Source organism: Botryllus schlosseri, chromosome 8 (assembly GCF_051294905.1).
Source record: "Botryllus schlosseri isolate E-star chromosome 8, Bs_hap1, whole genome shotgun sequence".
NCBI lineage: Eukaryota > Metazoa > Chordata > Ascidiacea > Stolidobranchia > Styelidae > Botryllus > Botryllus schlosseri.
Window position 1 is genome coordinate 19,166,413 of NC_137243.1, and position 22,579 is coordinate 19,188,991.

Below are 22,579 nucleotides of genomic sequence, written 5' to 3' on the forward strand. Positions count from 1 at the left end.
GGTTACCATATTTTGGAATCCAGAAATCAGGACACTTTTCTCAAATCATAAACGTCATGTTACTGGAGTAGAAACTGTTGATTCTGAAGTTTGTACTGGAAATATTGTTGTGTTGACTAATAGAAAGGTCATTTTCCAGTTCCATTCCCGAATGTGTCATATATAGGGCATTATTAGTTCCTTCTGTCCATTAGCCTGGATGTCGAATCTTTAAAGGAGGACATTTATGCGTCCTCGGAGGACATTTCCATTTCCTGAAAAGGGACACTAAATCCAAAGGAGGACTTATGGTAACCCTATACTGTTGTCTTCACATTAAGTTGTGAGATCCCATATTCAGTTTCGAATTCACAGTAGTATTTACCCGAAAATGAGTGGAATACATTCGTTTTTATTCGAGTAAATTCAAATCGTGGCAGCTCGGTGACAGCACGTAATATGACCTATGAACACTTGAACAGTGAACATTCGTCAGGCGAGAAAAATTCAGTTCGGAAGTGGAATGTTAGTTTCAGCCATGGGTATTCGATATTATATGTGTTCAAATTGTATGAACGAGGCATTCGTAAGCCCAATTATGAGGCACACTTTATTTTATAGAAATCATATTGACAGTTGACACTAACTTTGAATTGTTTTCTCTCCGTTCAGCTATTGCTTCACAGAACAATAGACCTCAGTCCGTAACAAGGCCTCGGACTTCTTTCGAACCAACTAAGCTATTCGAAGGGGACATCGCTTTGCTAATTAGCAAAAAGGTCTGTCCTATCTGCGTCGCAAAATGTATCCTAGGAGTAGGCCTATGCCTGTTACATCGGGCCGATATCCCTCATTATGATTTCTTATCTGCCGACTTGTAGAACGATCCACATTCGTTGCAGGTCATTAAGGAAAATATCCATTCATATATTCATATTCATACCATTTATTCATATAATGTTTTCCACGGCAAGGCGACATTTCGTCCAGTGATATCAACTCATATTTTGTAGTTAGAAGAAGGGCACAACAGTCTCCTACAAGCTATGCAAGCTCGCGACACGGAGCACAAAGGCGAAATAACAAAGGCAGACCTCAGATTTGCCCTAACGCGTTTCGGAATCCCAATCAAAGCCATTGACATGGAGCATTTCCTTGTACGGTAAGTATTATAGGCTAGTGAAGCAATCGATTCTGTATGATCGATAATGTAGATATTCCGACGTATGTAGCAGTCCAGAAGCAATAATTTAGAGTGGGCCTATGCATTATCAGACAGCTACAACCATAAACCATCACCATCATGAAAGAGAATTTTATTCTTCGCCCAGTGAGCCTCGTCGTTAATAGTAGGAAAAGAAAATCATTCGTGGTAGAGTTTTCTTACGAGGGTCACTCAGGAACGCATATTATAGTAATAAATGAGTCTTTCGGTTTACAAACCACCTTAACTATATTTGTTCAAATATAGATCCGACAATTAACATAGCGTTGGTTTCATTCTTCATCACTATGATAACATAATTAGTATAGGCCTACCTCAACATATAAATAAGCAGTCAAAATATCAGAGGGTAATGGTAACAATGGCTGGTTTTGGAAGTATACATGATGCACTTTTTACTTCGAAAGGAACGGCCTTCGGCGAAAAGACCAACGAGTGAACTACAAACTTTTAATGCGCCGCTTGCAAACACGTTCCAACAGAGGCTTGCTGCACAAAGTTATGAAAAACATCGATCACACGTAAGGATTCTATGAGGATTCGCGTACCCAACGCACCACCCATTTCGTTTTCCGATTTTATAATGAGAATCGGACCCAATTTACCGGCAATTTCGTATTGCATCGCAAAGAAGAAAATCACGTGTATAGCATAATGCTGGCGAGATAAATTAATACATTGCTCGTGAGCGACTAAGCCGAGTGGTATGCGAACCCACGAGGTTTCGAGTCACGATTCATTCTTCTTTTTGTAACTTTTAACTTTAGTCAAGTCGAGTGATATTCCATTCGTCAGCGAGTCATAGTCATATAGTCCAAATTACGAAACGAGATGTCAAGTCCTAGTTCTCGTAACAATTTTCAATCACGAATCATCCATCGCGGATCATTTTTGTTATCACACTCTGGCGATATCACATTAGCATGAGGCCTATTTAGACCGCATTTGGCGTTGGAAATGGAAAATCAGAAGTAAGTAGCCTACATTTTTCGTTTTGATACTGATATTTACGTGCATCGGTGTCAGCGTCTATGTGGAATAAATAGACGCATTCGCAGCGGCAGAGGTTTGTAAATAATGCTGCCGCCACCCCGTCACATATCAGTTTATGATTCATGCCAAATTAGTATGCGTGCATTTCAACAAACTACATCACGTTGATTACTAACGAGAAAATCGTGACTCGAGTATGACTGATTCCATTGCAACCCGGTATGTAACGTCTACTTCTGTTCCCTCATCGAGAATGTGGAAGTGACTTGCGCCTCAGATAACATAGTTAAATAGTATATTCATATTGAAATGAACCCGAATATTTTCGGCTGACACTCGTCAGGGGTAATCGTCAGCAGCTAGTAGAGAATTGGAAGGAACATTGTATATCAACAATCGTATCACAAAATATGACGTCACCAGCATGAAATTTCGAATGAGAGAGCGTTCAATGTACTATTTTTAGGTGGTACACGAACTACTTTTGTTGACCTTGGATTGGCCCCATTTTCACCCGTTTTGAAAAACAATTGATTTCTGCGGTCAGTAAGTGTTACGACACAGTCAAAACCAATGTGATTTTTACAACAACACAACTGCTCCCTTCAACACGCAAAGACGTGCTTCCTGCACTTCAACAAAGTAATGTAGTGTACGAATATAGATGCCACTGTGATTGCGGCGTGGCTACGTGGGAAGAACGTCAAAACGTCTGCAGGACCGCATAAACCAACATGTCCCCAGATTTATCAGAACACGTGCATCACGCTCAGTGAAAAGCTCACCCTTAACTAATCCACTTAAGATTGATGCTGATCGATCAAAGGCCGTTAATTCTGCCATCGGCAAACATCTGATTTTCTTTTTCAGATTCCATAGAGCTCCCTCTCCGCAAGTATCGCCAGATGGCGTGAGTGCGCCAGTTCTTGAAGCCCTGCTGCTCGATGTGTTCCAGCGAGAGTTCCTGGAATTACTTGGTCTGATCAAAGCCCGTGATTTCAGCGAAACGGGACTTATATCATTGGTAAGTGCTGCAACTGTATCCTGAACTTGATACTAGCGAACGCCGGCGGGTGCGGTAACTCAATATTTTAGTTTGCTAAATGTTCATCGTAAAGCGGTAGGGATTAGTATATCGGTATTCGCCTATCTTTTCCAAACTGTGGTACGTGACATTCTCCTAGGAGCTAATATTAATTTCAGAACGCCACTGAATTCTTGAATTTTGCAAGTTGATTAACTACGATTTTCAGTGTCTCAGTACAAACTCCAAGAATCACTATAGGCCTATTGAAAACTATACGGAAAAGTACAGTAGGACATAGTTATAGTTTTTATAACTGACGTTTTTACAGGTTGACGAAGATGTCATCAATTTCGTATTCCTCTTAGTATTTAAATATAATAATAAATGTAATTATATATATCCCGCATCTACCGTGTATTAACTTTTTGAAGTAATGAATTTCACGTGACTCCTTACACAGCTGATGCCATGTGTTTTGGAACAGTCAGAGCTTGCGAATAAAGCCTAATGTTATGTATGGAATTGGATACATTTCGCACCGCTTCGCGATTCGCAATTTCTCTCTCTATACATATAGTTTTCTCCAAATTAAGTTCCTGTATTTGGCAATGTATGTGACAAGTGACATGCAATGTACAGTACGAGTTCTAAGATGCTTGGTGGGCAATTTGGCGCTGTGCGTTATGATACGATATCAATCCATCGGGCATTTGCAAATTTCAGGTCTCGGGTCAATCGCGGCTCAAGATTAATTAATAGGGTTTACAGTATTGTCACAAACTGGTGCGTACTGTTGCACACGAGAACCCCTATTGCCAGACCAGCTATAGCAGGGATCCAATCCTAAATGTTCAAACAGCTCACTCAATATACGAACTGCAAAAAGGTTTTAGTTCAAATTTAGTATTCAATATTCAACGACGAATATGACGGAATATTCACACCCGCAATTTGCTTATAATTCTTGAGAAATCACTGGATTCATTCAAGATCTTATTTCAACGTGCACAAGTATCGTCTTAATTCAAATTAACATACCGGCAGTTCATGGGTCGGATTTGGCGCACGTGGTGACGTGGTTAACATATTATGTATAATTGTATATAGTTCAATCGAGAAGATGTAGCGTGAATGATTCGCCTCGGCATGAGTTATTGGTATCTCACTGATGACTCATGTTATTTCATATTGCAGGTCAATCTACGCGATGCTCTGCAAACCAGATTCAGCATGACTTTCACGGATGGATGTTGGGACGCTTTTGTATCGTCACCCTTCATCAAAGTAGTTCCCTCGCCGACCGGAAGAGGCGACAAGGATCCCTATATAGCCTACAATGACTTTCTCTCCAAATTCGACGTCATGATTCGGTAGGAATAGTGCAGGTTACGTCAGAATGTCCCAACGTAATAAGTTTCAAAGGCACGATTGCAATTGTGAACATAGCAAATCCCTCATTACACTTGACAGTTTCGATGTTAGAACTTACATAGTAATATGTATTGTCGCCTATTTCTTCTTGGAATCCCCATGCGCGTCGTCAATTAATCAGTAGCGGCTGTGTTTACTTAACCCACAACGTGCCATTTGGTAATTTTCCCTTGTACCTTCAGGCCAGCAACAGCAGATGAGGACGACCCTTGGCTACAATCCAACATCGACAACGAATACGCCCATCTGCACGAGCATAAGCGAAGATATCTACAAGGAATGGGCGCCGACCCTGCTAATCACACTCTTAGGTAGTGATTTCAATAGTATGAATGCTAACTCTTACTAGTTAGCACACATCGAGCAGCACAAACTCCATGTTGGTCCGTTGGGTGATCATTTCTTGAATTACACGGGATTCAATATTTCAGACATGACCCGCGTCCAATTGAAGAGCTCGAAAAAGTCATGGTTGGCATATTTTTGAACCAGTTTTACCAATTGAAAAAGGAATACGATATGATCGTACGGGAAGACTTCTGTCGTGTTGATAAGGAAAAGTTTGACTACGTCATGTTCAGGTCTGTATTTGGATGGCCGTTGTCTTCATCCACACTGTACTGCAGTGATGTGCTGAGAGGTTCACAGTTGGTGCGGCACTGACCTTTAAGAATTCGATTTAAAAATATGCATACCCGAAATGGTATATATTTTGTTAGCGACTTGTTTTTAATGACGTTTCCGGAATCAGTGCGACAATGGCATTCAATTAATACCAACAATACAAGTTATGAGCTGTTCATGACGAATTGCAGTAATACAGGTAAGGCTTCCCCAATGCCAGTGAGTGCCTCGACTCTCTATTCACGTTGTATTTGTGAACACGAATAAGTAAGTTCCGTGATTTTATATATTAGTGATTCATGAACATTAATGGAAAATACACATAATTATTGGTGCTACAATCATTGAAGGTCTCACAATTTTCTTTTACTCATCCTGGCGTCAGGTGAGGCACGGGATAAAGCTTTTTGTTTGCTTTCGCATTGGTAAAGGCCTACGCCAGCATCACTTGGGTGATGATATTCGATTTTCTACACATTGGTTAAGTATGTACGTTTTTCATGTATTGCAGGTGCGGTTTCATTTTGACAGCTAGCGAGCTCTCCCGCCTGTGGTTGAGCATGCCTATATCACGTCCGATCGAGTCCATGTCATTTCCCGGTCTTCTACGTCACGTGTTGAAGCTTCATTATTCCGCTTCCAAACCAGGTAAACAGTGATCGAGCTGTCGAGCTCCTGACGACACAATAAACGACTGCCTGATAATTATTTACCCTTTTAGTCTGACCTTTTTGTGGATGAAGGGCAGTGTTTAGTAAACCCCATCGTAAACTTCCCGAACATGGTTTATATCTTACACGGGCAATCAATGCAAGCACTATAATAGCTAAGGTGTAATTAGAGGCGAAAATATCACAACCGATGCGTCAGCGACAAACCTTATTAGAGGTATAGTAACAGACAAATTGGGCGCACGCGTAATATATTATCAATTCCCAATAGTTTGTATTTCTCCAGCTATGCTCAACACAAATAGATTCTGCTTTCAAAAGTACGTTCATGATCAGAGCCGTAACAGCACTTCGTCAGCCCCCCCCCCCCTTCCCCAAAAAAAAAAACGTTGGACCTGGGCCCCCCATATGATGATAAACCGGACCCCCTCAGGTTATACGCTGTTTAACGCTATTTATCATCTACATGCTGGGGCATCGTTAGCTGAGTCAGCCTTTCCAGCCTGCACGCGCTAAGCGCGAAAAATTTCTATAATTCATGATTGAATCGGTCAATATGATCGGGAATTGCATACATATTGCTATTAATTTTTGTCCTCTCTCTGCTCACGTAATCAGATTTACAGGAAGAGCTGAGTGAGGTGTGTTTGAAAAGGTAGGACCCCTCAATCATAATTAAAAATCTTGGGGTGTATACCCGTTGGCAGGAACTAAGCAGCACTTCGTCAGGCCCCCAAAAAAAACTTGAGTCTTTGACTCACATAGGGTGATAAACCTACCCCCAATCACGTTGTTCGATTTTGCCACGTAATGAGTCGTACACTGCATGTGAGCCAGCGCGAAGCGCGAAAATTTTCGATAATTCATGATAAAATCGGTCAATAAGATTGGGAATTGCATATATATTGCTATCACTTTCTTGTCCTCTCTGCTCACGTAATCAGATTTACCGGTAGAGCTGAGTGAGGTGTTATGGTAACTGTAGGGCCCCGTTGGTATGACTCCGTAACATGATGCTATTTCGAGACATCCTGTCTGCTATATCAAAAATATAGAATCGCCCAAACGTAGGCTACTAAACTAAAAGACGCACACGATTTCAAATTGGTATTTCTTCACTGGCATATAATTTTCCCTGTCTTGTGAGGTTCAGATTGTCAAGGCAGGAACATTCGGCGCTGGTCATTTAGGCGCAAAATTAAACCTACATGTATTTTGTATATAATAATACCGTAGTTTTCGCTCAGCATAAGGGCAGTCCTTTTCGGCCAAGGTTTTCTCGCGGTCGATCGTTCTGGCACACTTCTTGGAGTCGCATGTTACATGATGGCGTAAGGGTTGCCCGACATATGAGCATGCGACGCAATGGAAAACGACAGTTCAGCATGGAACACATCAGCATGCGTCACTTCAGCATTTGACTGTATAACCCAAAAACATACCCTAACCCGAAACATAGCCTAACCTAACCTAACCTAGCCCAACCTAACCTAAAGCCTAACCCTAACCCAACCATAAATCCAACCCTAACCTACCCCTAACCCGTAATTTAACCCATATGATCATGTGTCGCATGCCAAATTGTCGCATGCCGAAGTCTCGCATGCTGTAATGTCGCATGCTCATATGTCCACGTACCGGCGTAAGACTTTATATTTCTTGGTACATCGTGGCCCGGTAATGGCCAACGCCGATATGCCCATTTCTATAAATGTTGCGTATTTTTTCTTGGGGGAAGAGTACCCCAAAATGAAGATACTTGGCAACTTGAAATCGCGCGGAGCGCGAAAAATTTCTGAAAGAGTTGCATAAATTTTCAAAAAATACTTCATAATTTATGCTAATTCACGAAATAATTTTGGGCCCCCTTCGAGCTCGGCCCCCCCAATTGGGGGGTTTGGGGTGCGGCAGTTACGGCCCTGTTCATGATAAACGCCTATTGAAACTCGAATAACTTTTCCTATGTCATTTTCATATCATACTGATCTCCGCTTGAGGGCTTGAGTTGCTTCTGGCAACAAAACCTTATGACGTCACAATAGATTAAATCAGGTGTCACGTTGCTATTAGAGATGTCCGGATTCTGGTTTTTAGAGATCCGTATCCAATTCTGTTTGATAAAATAAAATACAATAAAATAATGCTAAAATCCAGATCCAAAAACAATCCTGCTCAGATCTGACCGCATCCATTAGTTGATATTTTTCAAATCATACCTCGACAATACATTGGATTTTGCTTCGAATTTGTAGTGCAATGCAAAAACTAACCAGGTCCAAGTTCACACAAAACATTGAGGTAAATTGTAATCATTCAGAACGACACTTTCATGAACTAGAAATTTAGAATCCTGTCCTAATCCGATCCTGTTTATGAAATCCATGCCGGATTCCTCGGCGATTACAATCCAAAATCCTGATCCTGTACATCTCTAGTTGCTATGGGTATGGCACATTTATATTCATCGTCATCTGCGAAATGCTGCCCACTATTTGACTGCCAACAATATATAACGTCGCAATTACGGTTATGGGGTGATGGCGAGTTTTGCGAAGTCTAGCGGCAGCGTAAGAGCTAATAACCTGAAGAGTTGTTGTTAGTAACTGCGGCGTCCTATTCATTGTTTTCTAGCGAAATTGCGGGGTAATTGCACCTCTGAACGATCATTCATTTCGAATGGATTATTACCTTTCTAAAATCTGGCAAATACAGTGGAGCTTTGTAAACTAGATTGGTCGAATCACAGCTTCCAAAGCATGCAGCACCAAGCTATGCACGAGTCATTTGATTTTTTTTTTACAAATTACCTTTCCGAAAGATAGTACTCCATTGGGAATTGAATCATTCACGTATTCGATTTTGCACAGCCTCACTCGCAGTATGGATTCAAAGATTTTCTTACCTCACTCAATGCAATTACTCTTGCAGCATTGTACTTCAGCATGCTACTTTTGGGCAAACTAAACTGCATTTGAGCAGATATTTCGATTCGATTCTCCTTCTAGTAGCATACTGATACGATTCCTTAACACTACTCATGTTACTCCAAATGAGATCAAACGTAGTGGTACGCATACCGTATCGCATGTGCGATACCGCCACGCGATCACGTGACTAACGAACCGTAATCGCGTGTTACGTCTGTAATGCGAAGATTAGTCCTTAATCGGAAAGAATTAGTGAAGATTTGATAAGTTCGGGTCACGCATAGTCTACAATTATACTTGGAATCGCGTGTTTCATTTGACTGATGAGTGAAGAACGGTGCCCATGAGGCACTAGCCAACTGTTGCCATGCTCTTGAAGTTTACCGGAATTATCGACTGGACGCTGATAGCCTGACCCGATGTTATAACTTGAATTCGGAGAACCGCTAATCACATTATGCTTGGGAGCAGAAAATTCATCAGTGCAAATATGAACAAACGTATACGCATAACGATTGATATTGTGACGGCCGTTGAGATCAAGTATACCGTTATTTAAAACCATTCATTGTTCAAGGAAGTATGATATATCATACTGACAAATCTACGGATCTGGATTAAATCCAGGATTTAATTACTCGGTTTTTATTGACCTTTTACGGGCACATTGAAACTAATCCGCGAGCTCCCAATGGGTTCACCGACCCCAGTTCAATAACCCTGGCCTACTGCATAATATATATTTACATACATTGTTTATAGTGCAATGTTAAAATTGTTATCCCTCTACTGTAAATGAAAATCGTATATTATCGTATATTTGCTGTGCTCTGTGCTCCACATTTTACACCTGCACCACAGTTGGTGAAAATAGCCGACGACTATTCCTATACGGTCGCATATAGGATGAGGTACAAGGTGGTACAATGTGGTGCGAGTGAAAATAGTTGGCTTGCGTGGCATTTCCCAAGTGAAAGAGTAACAAAAAGGCCTGCACACCCTCACATTCCCACACAACCGCTGTGGGCGTGTCAGTTCAACCGGCGCTTTCTTTTAATCAGGCCGATTCACCAGAAATTCCTCGGATTTGGAAATGGTCACTTTTATCATGAATAAAATGAGACGCGAGGTCACCGCGAACTGGGCTAGTCTGAAGAAAAAACTGCGATTCTTAGATCCGATGGGAACGTCAAGGGTACCCAAGGTTAGTCATTATAGAAGTGATAAGTGACGGAGTGCTTTTACATATTTTAGTACTGCAGTGAAAAGCTTTTGTTTTCTCCTTATGCTTGCACTTATATACTTTAAATCTATTCATCTTCTTCAGTACGCAGAGAAAAGATTGTCGTAAATTTATGACTGAATCCTAGTCATTGCGCCAAGAATGCGAAATAGAATTTCGAATCCGTAAATTCTATTGCACACATATACGCTGGTTCTTTTTAATTTCACTGCCATGAGCTTGACTTCAAATTGGTGATGTTTTACTTCGACTGGAAATGGCTTCTGCGTGTTCGTGCGGGCCGGAGCGACGAGTTGACTCCAACCCAACTCGGAAATCCGAACCTTGAAATGAGCAACACTCCAATTCGTAAATATCCGATTACATTATGAGTATACCTGTTAAACTATAAAGTGTTCTGATGATAGAAATTAGGTTGTTATTGAATACTGATACAGCCAACACGTGCAATTACAAATCTTAAAGTTTGAGCACAAACAAGTAGCCATGAGCAAAATGATACGGCTTTCCTTTTCTTCGATGGTATTTGCAAGGGTACTGAACATTCACTTACTGGCAGCAATAGTTGCTGGTAATCAAAGTATGTCGTATGTAGGCTACTTGTACCGTCATTTGTTGTTTTTGGTATTCGTGGTGTTTGCCGACTACTATGGTCATTTACACCAGGCCTATTTTCTTCATTTTTATTCCATAGCTGCCGACTTGTAGCACGGCCCACTTTTGGGCTTTTGTAAGACACCGCTTACACCAGGGGTCACCAACAGGCGTTTCGCGGGCCGCATGCGGCCCGCGAGGTCATATTCTGTGGCCCGCGACTTGATTTGAGATTTAGGAAGAATGCTTAGAAAAGCACTTGAAATGCTGAAATTGATTACAGTTTTAACGTATTGTTTTTGTTTCAAAATAAACTGTTCTCCTGTGCCCAACATCACTATTCCTCACTAACCGAGACGGCTTTAGCGATGGCAACTATTGGCAACAGCATTCCATCGAGGGAAAATCAGCTGATATGAATGGGCTGGGCATATTGCCGTGACGTGCAATGGCCCAGACACTGATGCGTAGAAAACGGCTTATTTTAGGGCTTTTTCGCGTTAAAATCAAGCTTTACGTTGAGTTGGTATTTCATCTAGTTACGTCTCTCGCTAGCCCCAATATCGATTCCATAGTCACGGAAAAGCGCTGCCAGATATCATGCACAATTCAAAATTCGGAATAAAATGAAATTGTTTATCATGATTTTTGTTGTATTTGTATTCCCTTGATAAAGTGTTACTCCTTATGTGGTAACTATATGCACATCGCCTATGTAAGATAACACTGCGTTGTATTAACATAAAGCTTTAAATCGTGGTTGCTAAGCTGTGTAGCCTATTTTATATTGATATTGAATATATGCGGCCCGCGACCGCTACCAAATTCGAAAAGTGGCCCGCGACCCTTTTTGAGTTGGCGACCCCTGGCTTACACCGATGAGATGTTGAGGCGGAGCCTAGATAAACCTCTTACACTTAGGTAGGAATTCTTGAGTTGACCCCGACACAGTTGCACGTACACGACCGGGCTCACGGTGATAGGCGCGAAAAGGGTCATTGGAATATGCCCATATATCGAATGCACGCAGGTGATACCATGGTTCTTATGTTCCATCATTTAGATGAAATAGGATACTAATGGCGTTCAAGTGTTGGTACATCTTGTATGAGTGTCACAAACATGATATATAAATTTAAGGGTCTGTTCAGGTCACTGTGAAAATATTACCTTCTGGTACTTCCGGTCTTCGTGCATCACGGCGAAGCGCTTTAGTCAGTAAAATTCGATTTCAAAAGTAGCGCTTTAGTCAGTAAAATTCGATTTATGACTTGTCAGTTTTATGGCCATCTTCTCCCTGGTGATGTACCGTGGCAAGACATAATGTGTAAATTGCGGGATTTCCCCAAATAGCATTCTGTTTTTGTCCCGTCTTTTGCAAATACGACTCGATTGTCACCACTCTTACAGTGGTTCTCAACCCTTTTGTCTTCGCGGACTCGCTTTGGACCGTCATGGACCCCCCCCCCCCCCCCCCCGTTTTAGCTCAAATTTTGCTACAATTATCGTGCAACCGTCATCTGTCGTGTGCAAATATTAAGTGTAGGCTAGTGTTAAAGAGCAGCAAAATTACCATTCTTTGAAATAACATCATACTATTTATGTAGAAATTGGAAGGCTTTCCTTAGCGAATTCTGTAGCTGCATTTCCTGATATACGCGGTCGTGTCTAGAAAATCCACGATTTCGATTAGATATGAACGAGTGCCGAAGATAGTGGCGAATGTAATGAGTATACGCGCAACGTATCTCCCTTTGCGTATGATATATATGGCACCAAAATTGAGAAACAGAACAAATGACGTCCAGCCTATAGTCCTTTCCATCTAGCTGCTCATCTTGAAGTTATTCTGGAATAGCGGTTAGGTTTATTGCAGGAGAAAAAAGTTTTTGCAAACAAATCTTTTCGAAAACCCCAACAAAATCTATCTAAACAGCAATATGTTTGTATCAGTAGGCTATTCCTATTGGCAATTAAAATGAGTTTTTTCGGTAGAATATTTCATCTCATACGACCGTTCCGTTTATGTCAGTCCTAAAGGTTGATTAGTTATGAAACGAAACTCCCTCGCCATTTTTGTAATTTAAAAAATAAAAATTAGGTTGTCAACTATTTCGCAAATTTTTAGGTTTCGCGAACCCCTGAAAATGCTTCGCTGCACTATTGAATGTAATTGGATGGTAAATATCATGTGCTCGGTCTACCTGAGTGAATTGTTTCGGAATCGAGCATCAGGGTCGGAAGAAGCATCTTTAGATATACTCCACTCAGATCATTAAAATGAATACCTGAGTTATGTAGTTAGACTAGTGGTTCTCAATTTTTTACGTCACATCACCCCTTATCAATTTCGACACAAATTACCCTCCCCCCTCCCCCATCCCTCATACTAACGGATACGAAAAGGGGGACACATCATCGGAAAATTTATTCACCTAACTCTAATCGCTGATGGATTTACTAAAAAAGGTCATTTTACGCGTCACACGCAGAATAAGCCGTCTTCGCGTGCATTTTCTGACCGTGTTAATTAAATAAATCTCCCTGAACGTTTTAACGTTTACGCCCCTATCGCCCCCCCCCCTCCACTCACCCCCTTTGCTATTTCCGCCCCCTTGTTCCTCAAAATCGCACACTGGGGGCGATATCTCCCACGTTGGGAACCACTGAGTTATACGGACAGACAGAAATTCGCCAATATCATTGACTCGGTCAACGAGAGAGACCTATATGATCTACATCGCTTTCCCTTGCAATGTCAGTAATTATTCAACTGATATCGCCTAAAATAGTATAGTTGCGCCCAGGATGGTATTTATCGTGGCGGCAGGTCATTATGATATCCAGTAGATCGTAACGAATATAATCGAATTGATATCCAAGGATGCAGTAATATTCCAATCATGTTGGCCATCTCACCAATTAATTGTTGGTATGATTGGTTACTTTTGACGTCAACGTTTAAATGGGTCTGTAAAGGCTCTTCATATCGATGCAACAAACACAGAATTTTCTTTCTTTCTCAACGTTTCATATACATAATGAAGTATAATTGGTTACGTAAATAGGGTGACCGTTAAAGAAACATATAAATATATCTCGCTCGCGATATGGATTGCATTAATTAATGCAATTGTATGCAATTTTATTACATGCGACGTCCTGCGTATGAAATTAAGACGATTTCAAATTTCGCAACTCAACGTTACAGAGTGGCAATTACAGTGTCTTATGTGATTTTATAAACCCGTAATTCGCTCAGCGGGGCAATTTAGTCGTAAAATCCGTTACGGCGACCGAACGGTATGATATCGATTTCGCCCGTGACATGCCGTAGTGGTGCGTTGCTGGTAGCGCGGAGCGATGGGTTTCTTACCACGGATTCAAACTGTGTTTTTCAAATTCAACCCCAGCATCGGACAAACTCTGAGAAGCAAGTCAAATACAAAAAATATTCGTATTTAATACCTGCTGTTTAATTACGGCTTGTTAGGGATGCTATTGCAGCCTTAAAAAATGCCATTGCCTCGAATATATCTACTGCGAATCCGACTTCCAAGCAGTACACAGAGGTCTCACAAGTCAGTCGATTAATCGTTATTATTACGTCGCGTATGATATTTCTATAGCTTCGACTCCCAATCTAATTAGTTTGACCATATCTATGACAACAATGTACAGTACAATTGTACATGTTCTAAATCCATCTTAGGCTCATATGAATGGATACCTTTTTGCGACAAAGGGCACAAACTCAATTTTGGCGCCTTCCCCCATACACATTGCAATCGTATCTCTCATAAGGTAAAGAAAATAATGATTGCCAGGCACAGTGTCTAACGCAGACGAAAATTGGTGTCTTTGATATCACGTGACTTACTCTCGACGATCAATCAGCGACTGTGATAATTAATGCTTTCTTTACGACTGCATAGATTGCGATGAATCTGAACGTTTCGTAAACCAAATGTATTGTATGTCTTTTGTCTGCATTATCGCGTTATAATTACACTGGTACTTCACAGGAAGACATGCTGGAAATCGTGAAAGGCATGCGTCCTAAAGTCACCGAAATTGAATTACATTTCGTGGTCGAAATGCTAGAATCGAGAATCCATGAGAAAACAAATTATTTCCGGTTCATGGAGTTCTTCACAAAGCCATTGTCCCGTCACAGTCTCAGGAGTCACACGTCGTCGGCTGAGACTCCGGAGCCTGTACTGTGTAAGTATTTACTTTAGTAAACACTCACTCACGACTGGTTTCGCTTCTACTATGTCCATTGTCATAACGCGAGAGTTTCACTTACAAATATGTGCGTGAAGGCATCTCTTGCATAGGATCACGAAATTAAACCATGCCAGCTTTTACAATGCAATAATGGAAATTTCCCCTTTCATTTTAGTGGAAGAGGTCACCGTCTCATATGACTTCGTATATGGTTGTAAAACCGTTATCGCCTCTATTGTTCATCAGTATATGGTATTATAGGCGAACAATTGACAAATTGACCCCGTCGAACAAACATCTGAGCCATTTTTTAGTGAATAGTCGGATTCTTCATTCCAGCCATGTAGTCCTCGACTAGACTGTTTTATGCACGGTCAATCGGTACCGTCCATTACCTGATTGGCGCTAATAGCTCGTCTGCACGAGCAATTTCCTACTCACGGGTTAGAGTGTGAAGGAAAAGCGATCAGACGAGGCAAATTTAGCAAATAAGTTACGGTCGCAGATGCCAGCATCTTATTTCTGTGTTATAGTTTTTATACACACAAGAACGTGCATGTGGCCAGCATTACATATATCACTGTACACCGGACAACATATTAAATATGCGATGACTGGTTTACCGAACGCGGCCGGTGCATAATTTCTTTTATTTTGAGAGAAAAAGAGAGAACCTCAATATCCACTGCTCAGATATGCACATCATGATTTGGCTACAGATTTTTCAGCGGGGGCCTTGTCAGCCGCAACTTCCTCCACTGACACGGTTTGGGACTGGTACACCAATGGCCAGGTTTTGGGTATATCCGTCTGGCGTCGAAGGCCCTGACATGCCGTCGTGAGTAAACTGTGACCACGTAAATATTGATCCCTAACTCAAATTAAAGTTACTTACTATGCAGTAATTTCAGAGTCGTGTATTTTGTTCAAGGTCATTTACGTTGGTGGCGACACATCAACACTTGTAACGATCTTAAACTCTAATCATATTTACTTTTCCAATTGGTCCCGGAGAGGAAAAGGTAGTATAGATGCCATTGCTGCAAAAGATCATACCTCTCATCTTCCCTGCAGCATTAATTTAATTGCGTTCACTGTTTTACTCATGCAAATCTGATACGGCGATGATACGCCGGGTGACCTTCTTGGTATAAAATTTTACGTTCATATTCATTACGATTGCTATCAGGAATTACATGCGATGTTTTCTCAGCGTAAAATCTGCAGCGAGCTTTTTGACTTGGTGAACATAATTTGTCAGGAATATCATATTCACGTACCATTTTCCTGCCTTCGGGGTGCTGCTTGTGATCGCGTATCTGATTACGATTCGAGCCGGTCAAAGGCCATCGCTGTTTGATAAGTGAAGTTTTGTGGGTTACAAGATTTGATTGCAGGATTGGTAAAGCTTAGGAGGAGAAAGCCATTGTCGATTATTATGGAAACGATATTACCGTGTGCAATCGGTTGGAAAATTTGCACATAGCTACCAATGAGTATGAGTCTATCGGCTGTCGCGACTCGCACTATACTTCTCAATCTTTTACATTCATCGGTATGCCAAGATGATTCGCTAACAACCCCAAACAGAGACCAAAATTTACCATACCAATGCATAGGTATATCGCTTACTAAAATGAATTTTCCCCTACAGCTGATACCACCTCGGTTATTGCCTGCCGCCCGGGACCTCCTCCGATCCCCACGAGACAGCACAATTTCGTGTACAAAAGAAAGCCAAGATCCCCGTTCGTCAGTCTTCGAAACGCGCCAGCAACACCGGTGTTCAAGACAATTACGAAGCATGCTTTGCTGAAGAGAGGTCCCCAGAATTACCCGCACCGTTACGACAAAGAGAACGCCATTAAAGCCGGCTTTTATGGACCAAAGGAAGGTCAGTGTGAAGAATTAACGAGGTCTCTCAAACTTTATCGTTTCGTTTACGTAAAAATAATGACATTGTAATCTCTAATAAAGCTTTCACGATGCGGCGGTCTCCAAACTCTGTCCGTGTATAACGTAACCACTGACCAATTCGACGTCGCCGCACAGTCAGAAACAACACTTTTAATATTCACACGAGGTCAGATGTGCATTGAGCGTGCTAGGTTCACATTCACGTCAAATACTACCATGGTGTCGACTGGATGTATTAGCATTTTACAGTATGACCAATATGTCCGTCCAAGCATATTACACTGCTTAGTATATCGCTTTGGGAACGTACCAACTGTAGGTATTATTTCCAACCGTGACTACCCGATTACACGAATACAAACAATGTGGCAAGCCCCGAGCTACATCTTTCCGTGTTTTGATATAAATTGAATCAAACATGCGATTAGTATAGCTCAACACCATACACACACCCATTCAGTCCGTACAACACTTTAGTGTTTTGTTGCAGCTAAAACAATATCCATGGAGGATGCAAAACGCCTGTACAGATCCAATGTAGCCGGATTAGTGAGGCACGCGCCTTCCGTATCGTCAACGATTCCTTTCTCCGGTACAGTACTGCGTATTGAATGAATCACCATCGGTACGTATTATTTTCATGGTATATTCTCCATTCAGAACCGCCGATGCTGATGCAAATACCACCAAAACAAATTCCGGCACTCAGAAGATCTCTGAGAGCAGTCGATGCCTCGCAGCGAGGGAAGATTCCAGTTAACGCATTCCGGCACGTGCTGCACCAATACGGAGTGGAATTCCAAGATCCCAATGAGCTTTTTGATTTCCTTCGCCACTACGACACTAAATTGAGCGATCAAATATCGTATGAAAGATTTTTGCAGAATATGCTCGTCACAGTGTAAACGATTTCCTTAACTATACTTGCTCGAACAGAATAGGACATATACTATTTTCTTGATGATGTTTATCAGAGATTGGAATGAGTTTGTCTGCCATTTAGCGTTGTCTGATAATTGCCGTTGATGGATTAAAGTCGATGTATGATTTCGAAAATCGTTCATTCTAATTGCTCAGAATTAATAGTGGAGGATGATGAAGCAGGAGCGCCGATGTCTGATGAATATAGTGTTTCAGTCGTCGGGAAATGCGCAGACTTTGCGGTTAAATAATTTCATAATTGCTGAGCTCAAGCGCGATTATTGGTAATCTACACAAAATTGCTACTTTGTTGTGCAGCGGGCGAGCCGATGTCCAACCGCTTGTCTCCTATTAGACGCCGGTCACATGCGCTGTAGAGCAGTGGTTCTCAACCGCCGGTCCGCGGACCAGTGCCGGTCCGCGACGACTTTCCTGCCGGTCCGCCAAGCATATTACAATTATATACCATAATTCAAAGATGCAATATTTTGAAGGCTTGTCCATTGACAAAATAAATGAAACATCAAATTTATTTTAAACTGATTAAGAACTTCGTGAGGTGATATTCAGACTTGTACAAACTAAACATTTAGTTAGTTGACGGTCAACTAACTAACAGTTTTTTGAGTAGTTCTAGTTCTAGTTGTAGTTGCGGATTTTGAAAATTGCGTAGTTCTAGTTCTAGTTGTAGTTGCGGATTTTGAAAATTCTGTAGTTCTAGTTCTAGTTGTAGTTGCAGATTTTGAAAATTAAGTAGTTCTAGTTCTAGTTTTAGTTGCGCATTTCAAAAAAACATTAGTTGCCGAACAACTAGAAAACAACACTCGTGTGTCCTGCCCTGTGCGATGAGAACTCTCCTCGCGTGACAAGTGAGGTTACTTAGGGTTACTAATGTGATCATGACAAAGGATCAAATGCTCATTGCTGGATCATAGTTAACACATTGATTATGCTGAGTTCACTGATAACTCGGCACATTTACAACAATCGACAGTGCGCAGCGCACGCGATCTCCCGCTGGGGTTGTTTACTAATTGGAATGTGAACTAGTGATCTACTGCTGTGTGCTGGCGAGTATTATCTCGGAACTAAGCTGTCGCGTCTGTTAACTTACGAGATTTGACTCGCGATGTTGATACCGACCACGCTTGCCCAGGCACAAAGAGAAGACGATCTGGATTCGCCCAAGGTATCTTTACAAAGGAAATTGCAGAAATTGCCTGGGTCGTCTCCTCCTGGCTCTCCAACGCACAAGAAACCGAGACTCTCACTCTTCAAATTTCTACCTCCAAGTCAGTGTCGTCCGCTTGAAGTTAAATCCGGCCCGTCTGAGGTGAAGAAGTATGCCAGGGAACAGCGACTACCCCTGGGTCAGAATGTGCTAAACTGTTGGCGGAATATGACCGACTTGCCAGAATTACGGAACTAGGCGAAAGATTTTCTTGGGATGACTGCGACATCTGCGCCTAGTGAAACGGCTTTCTCGCAGGCTGGGATTTTGTATTCCCGAAAGAGGGCGAAATTCAACGAAAAAACATTTTCGCGACTCATGTTGATTCGCTGCAATCAGCAACCGCTGCAGAAAATGGTTTAGTTTATCCTGTACTGATTACAGAATAGTTCTGTCTGTCTGATTTTTCAGTAATTTCGTTGTACCGACGTTCATGTAGAAGGCTGGAACGCCGAATTCGAATAAAATAAAAATGAATGAGTTGATTGAGAATTAAATTTAGTTAGTTGTGTTTTAGTTAGTTAGTTGCCGGTATTTAAATTTCGTTAGTTCTAGTTATAGTTCTAGTTGCGAGTTCTGAAAATTGAGTAGTTCTAGTTCTAGTTCTAGTTGCAGAATTTGAAAATTGGGTAGTTCTAGTTATAGTTATAGTTGCGAGTCTTAAAAATTGAGTAGTTCTAGTTATAGTTCTAGTTGCGCTTTTTAAAAATTCAGTAGTTTGTACAAGTCTGGTGATATTAGGTCTGGAAACATGTTCGATTTGACTTGACGTTCAAGACGTGTCATTTGACGACATGCGAGCGACAAGTTCGAGCTGACTCCCTAAACCTCGCAGTTTGCGCGATCATTCGTTTTCGATTCATTCATTTTGTGCAGGAGCAAACTGCGGCACGCCAAACACTCCAAATGTATAGGGGCAGTGGTTAAACAGACCCAAAATTATTTAGCATACGAATTATACATTATTTTTTTCTAAACTTTATCCGACATATTTCAATTTTTTCGCGCTCTGCGCGATTTATTGTCACTGAATGTTTTGCTTATTAGGTGCCTTTCTCCAAGAAATACAGATGATTTATAGAAATAGGCATTTCGTCGTCAAACATTACCGCGCTACGACGCACCCACACATATTGAAGTTTAGGCTAACATAACATGGGACTCTGAAATGTTTGTGCCAAAAAATTGGCAGCCAGAAATCCTGGACCGAAAAGGACTTCTCTTTGTTGTCCTAAAACTTCTATATATAGTCAAATTGTCCATAGGCGCCCAAATGGCTTGCGCCGAATTTCGCTGTCCTGGCAATCTTGTACCCCACAGGAGAAATGCCATCCCACAAAGAAAAATTATTTGCCAGTGAGAAATACCAACTTGGAATCTTGTCCGTCTTTTAGTTTAGTGCGCATGGGCGTTTACAATATCTATTCACTATATAACAGACAGTAGGTCGCGAAATAATGACATGCAACGAAGTAATTACTCCAACACGCCCGCCCAAATATTTTTAATTACTAATACGTGCCTTACATTTTCCAAGACGACATCTCACTCAATTCTACCGGAAAATCTGATAATTACGAGAGAATGAAAAATTTATGGCAATATATATGCAATAACAATATCATTGACCGATTCAGTTATGAATTATAGAAAATATTCGCGCATGGTGCGATTTACATAAACTGCCTGCCTACACAGAGTAGAATGAATGTGCTCACAAGTACTGGTGAAAACATCCACCCTACTGTGGGGTCTGGGGGCGATGTCCACCCGCAGTTTGGCTTCTCATCATGTTGGGGCCTAAGACCAAGGGGAGATGTGGTACAGATGAGACACTGGGACCGAAAATACTTGAAAAATTCTCTGTGATAATCCCATGATTACAGTACGCGACTCTGTCTACGGTGGAATGCTGGCAGAATCTTTCCTCACATGCAAAAAATTTCGACCTGCGTGAGTTATGGGGTCTGTGACAAATGATTTACGTTTTAGGAGGTGTAAAATAAATTTGGATCGATATATAGCTTTTTCTATATCACCTTCCACACTAACAAACCAGCCATAAATTTTGATGTGATGTATAGGGCTTGTATCGGGGTATATAATGACACACATTTTTTAATTCAATACCATCCTCGAGTGAACTATTTTCAATTCAATTACAATATTTATAGGGTGGGGGGCATATAGTACCATAACCAAATCCAGCAAAATAGTTGGACCAACTAATCACTTTATAACAACAGAAACACGCCTACATATCTAGAGGCTGTAAATTATAGTTACCTGTGGTGTTATATCGCTATTACGAGGTATTTGAGAGTCAAAATGTCGATTTGCGGGTAATATAATTAAGTGGCATTAATTTTGTAAGTTTAGGCGTAAATGGAAACGTGATTTTATGCCAACATTTGAGTATATATAATCTATTTTATTCTTGAATGTGGCGACAACACATTGTTCATTGACTGGCTGTAGCTTCGATTATAGTACACAACAAAATAAGTTGAAAAATTTGAATTTTTGAGCGTATGTCTCATAGGTCCCATGGCCGTGAGCCTTTGGACCCACCGGGTGGGGACCGAAGATACGTTCGAGCAATAAATTTTAAACGTTTACGTTTATAAATATTATTAGAAAAGGCGGATATTCATGTAAATGTACGCGATAGGTAAAGCTTTGATCAAAGTGTTGAGCACGCAAAAGATCTGCTATTCTCGGCTGAAAATTTGTGGGCCAGAGATCATTTAGCAATTTTTGATCCATCGGTACCACATCTCCCCAACGTTTTTTGGGGTAGGCTGACGAAGTGCTTTTTCAGACCTGATTTTGTGAATTGTCGGTATAGCTGTTGTCAGGATTTTTCGTGCGGCGCATTTTATTCGTAGTAGCCACAGTAGCCTACGTCTGGTGATAGTGGGCAATGAGCAAGGTAGCATGACAAAGTGCTTGGTTCAACTTCGAAACGCTTCTTATCTCGACATTGTCGAAGAGAAGAGTATTATTCGAGTTGTCGTGGTCGGTTAAACCCACGGCATTTGGCACGAAAAATTGTAAAGGACTCTCGTCGGTAGCAATTTATCTGGACAAGGCAAGACTTGGACGCCAAATCACATGGACGCTATCGTGAACATAATTAATTACGATCAAAACCCCGTAAATGTCACTCTCGAGCAACAAATACCTGCAAAAAACGGTTGCATATTTACATTTTGGGTTGATTTCAATTTTTAAAAAGATTTCAATTTTTAAAAGTCCACCGGTCCGCCAAATATTTTTTGAAATTTTACCGGTCCGAGAGGTGAAAAAGGTTGAGAACCACTGCTGTAGTGTGACCTATGTGCATGTAAACGGCATACTTTCTGAACCCGGTCCCTCTTCTGAAATCTACGGAATAATCGACAGTCCGCCCACATAACATAAGAGTGGCCGTAATAGTGTCATTGCATCAACCATATTTTATATCTCCAAATTTATCACATTCTCATAGTGGAGAGTGCACGAAGACTGAAATGGATTGGCAAGATTGATGTATTGTTAGCAGGGATCTGGAAGCTATGTACTGC

The 22,579-nt window shown here is 41.2% G+C and overlaps 1 protein-coding gene across 1 annotated transcript in view; it reads left to right on the top strand.

Annotated features, from left to right (window-relative positions):
- The window catches only part of LOC145445334 (uncharacterized), a 33,368-nt gene extending 15,451 nt beyond the window's left edge, over positions 1-17,917 (top strand). Inside the window, exons 9-21 of the mRNA XM_080323522.1 lie at positions 652-758; positions 993-1,141; positions 1,612-1,725; positions 3,068-3,221; positions 4,419-4,594; positions 4,838-4,966; positions 5,087-5,236; positions 5,791-5,927; positions 9,939-10,081; positions 14,740-14,938; positions 16,599-16,838; positions 17,352-17,453; positions 17,522-17,917. Coding sequence (XP_080179648.1) covers positions 652-758; positions 993-1,141; positions 1,612-1,725; positions 3,068-3,221; positions 4,419-4,594; positions 4,838-4,966; positions 5,087-5,236; positions 5,791-5,927; positions 9,939-10,081; positions 14,740-14,938; positions 16,599-16,838; positions 17,352-17,453; positions 17,522-17,766 — 2,045 coding nt within the window. The 3' untranslated portion in view covers positions 17,767-17,917. The remainder of the gene's footprint in view (positions 1-651; positions 759-992; positions 1,142-1,611; positions 1,726-3,067; positions 3,222-4,418; positions 4,595-4,837; positions 4,967-5,086; positions 5,237-5,790; positions 5,928-9,938; positions 10,082-14,739; positions 14,939-16,598; positions 16,839-17,351; positions 17,454-17,521) is intronic.
- Positions 17,918-22,579: the final 4,662 nt, after the last annotated feature.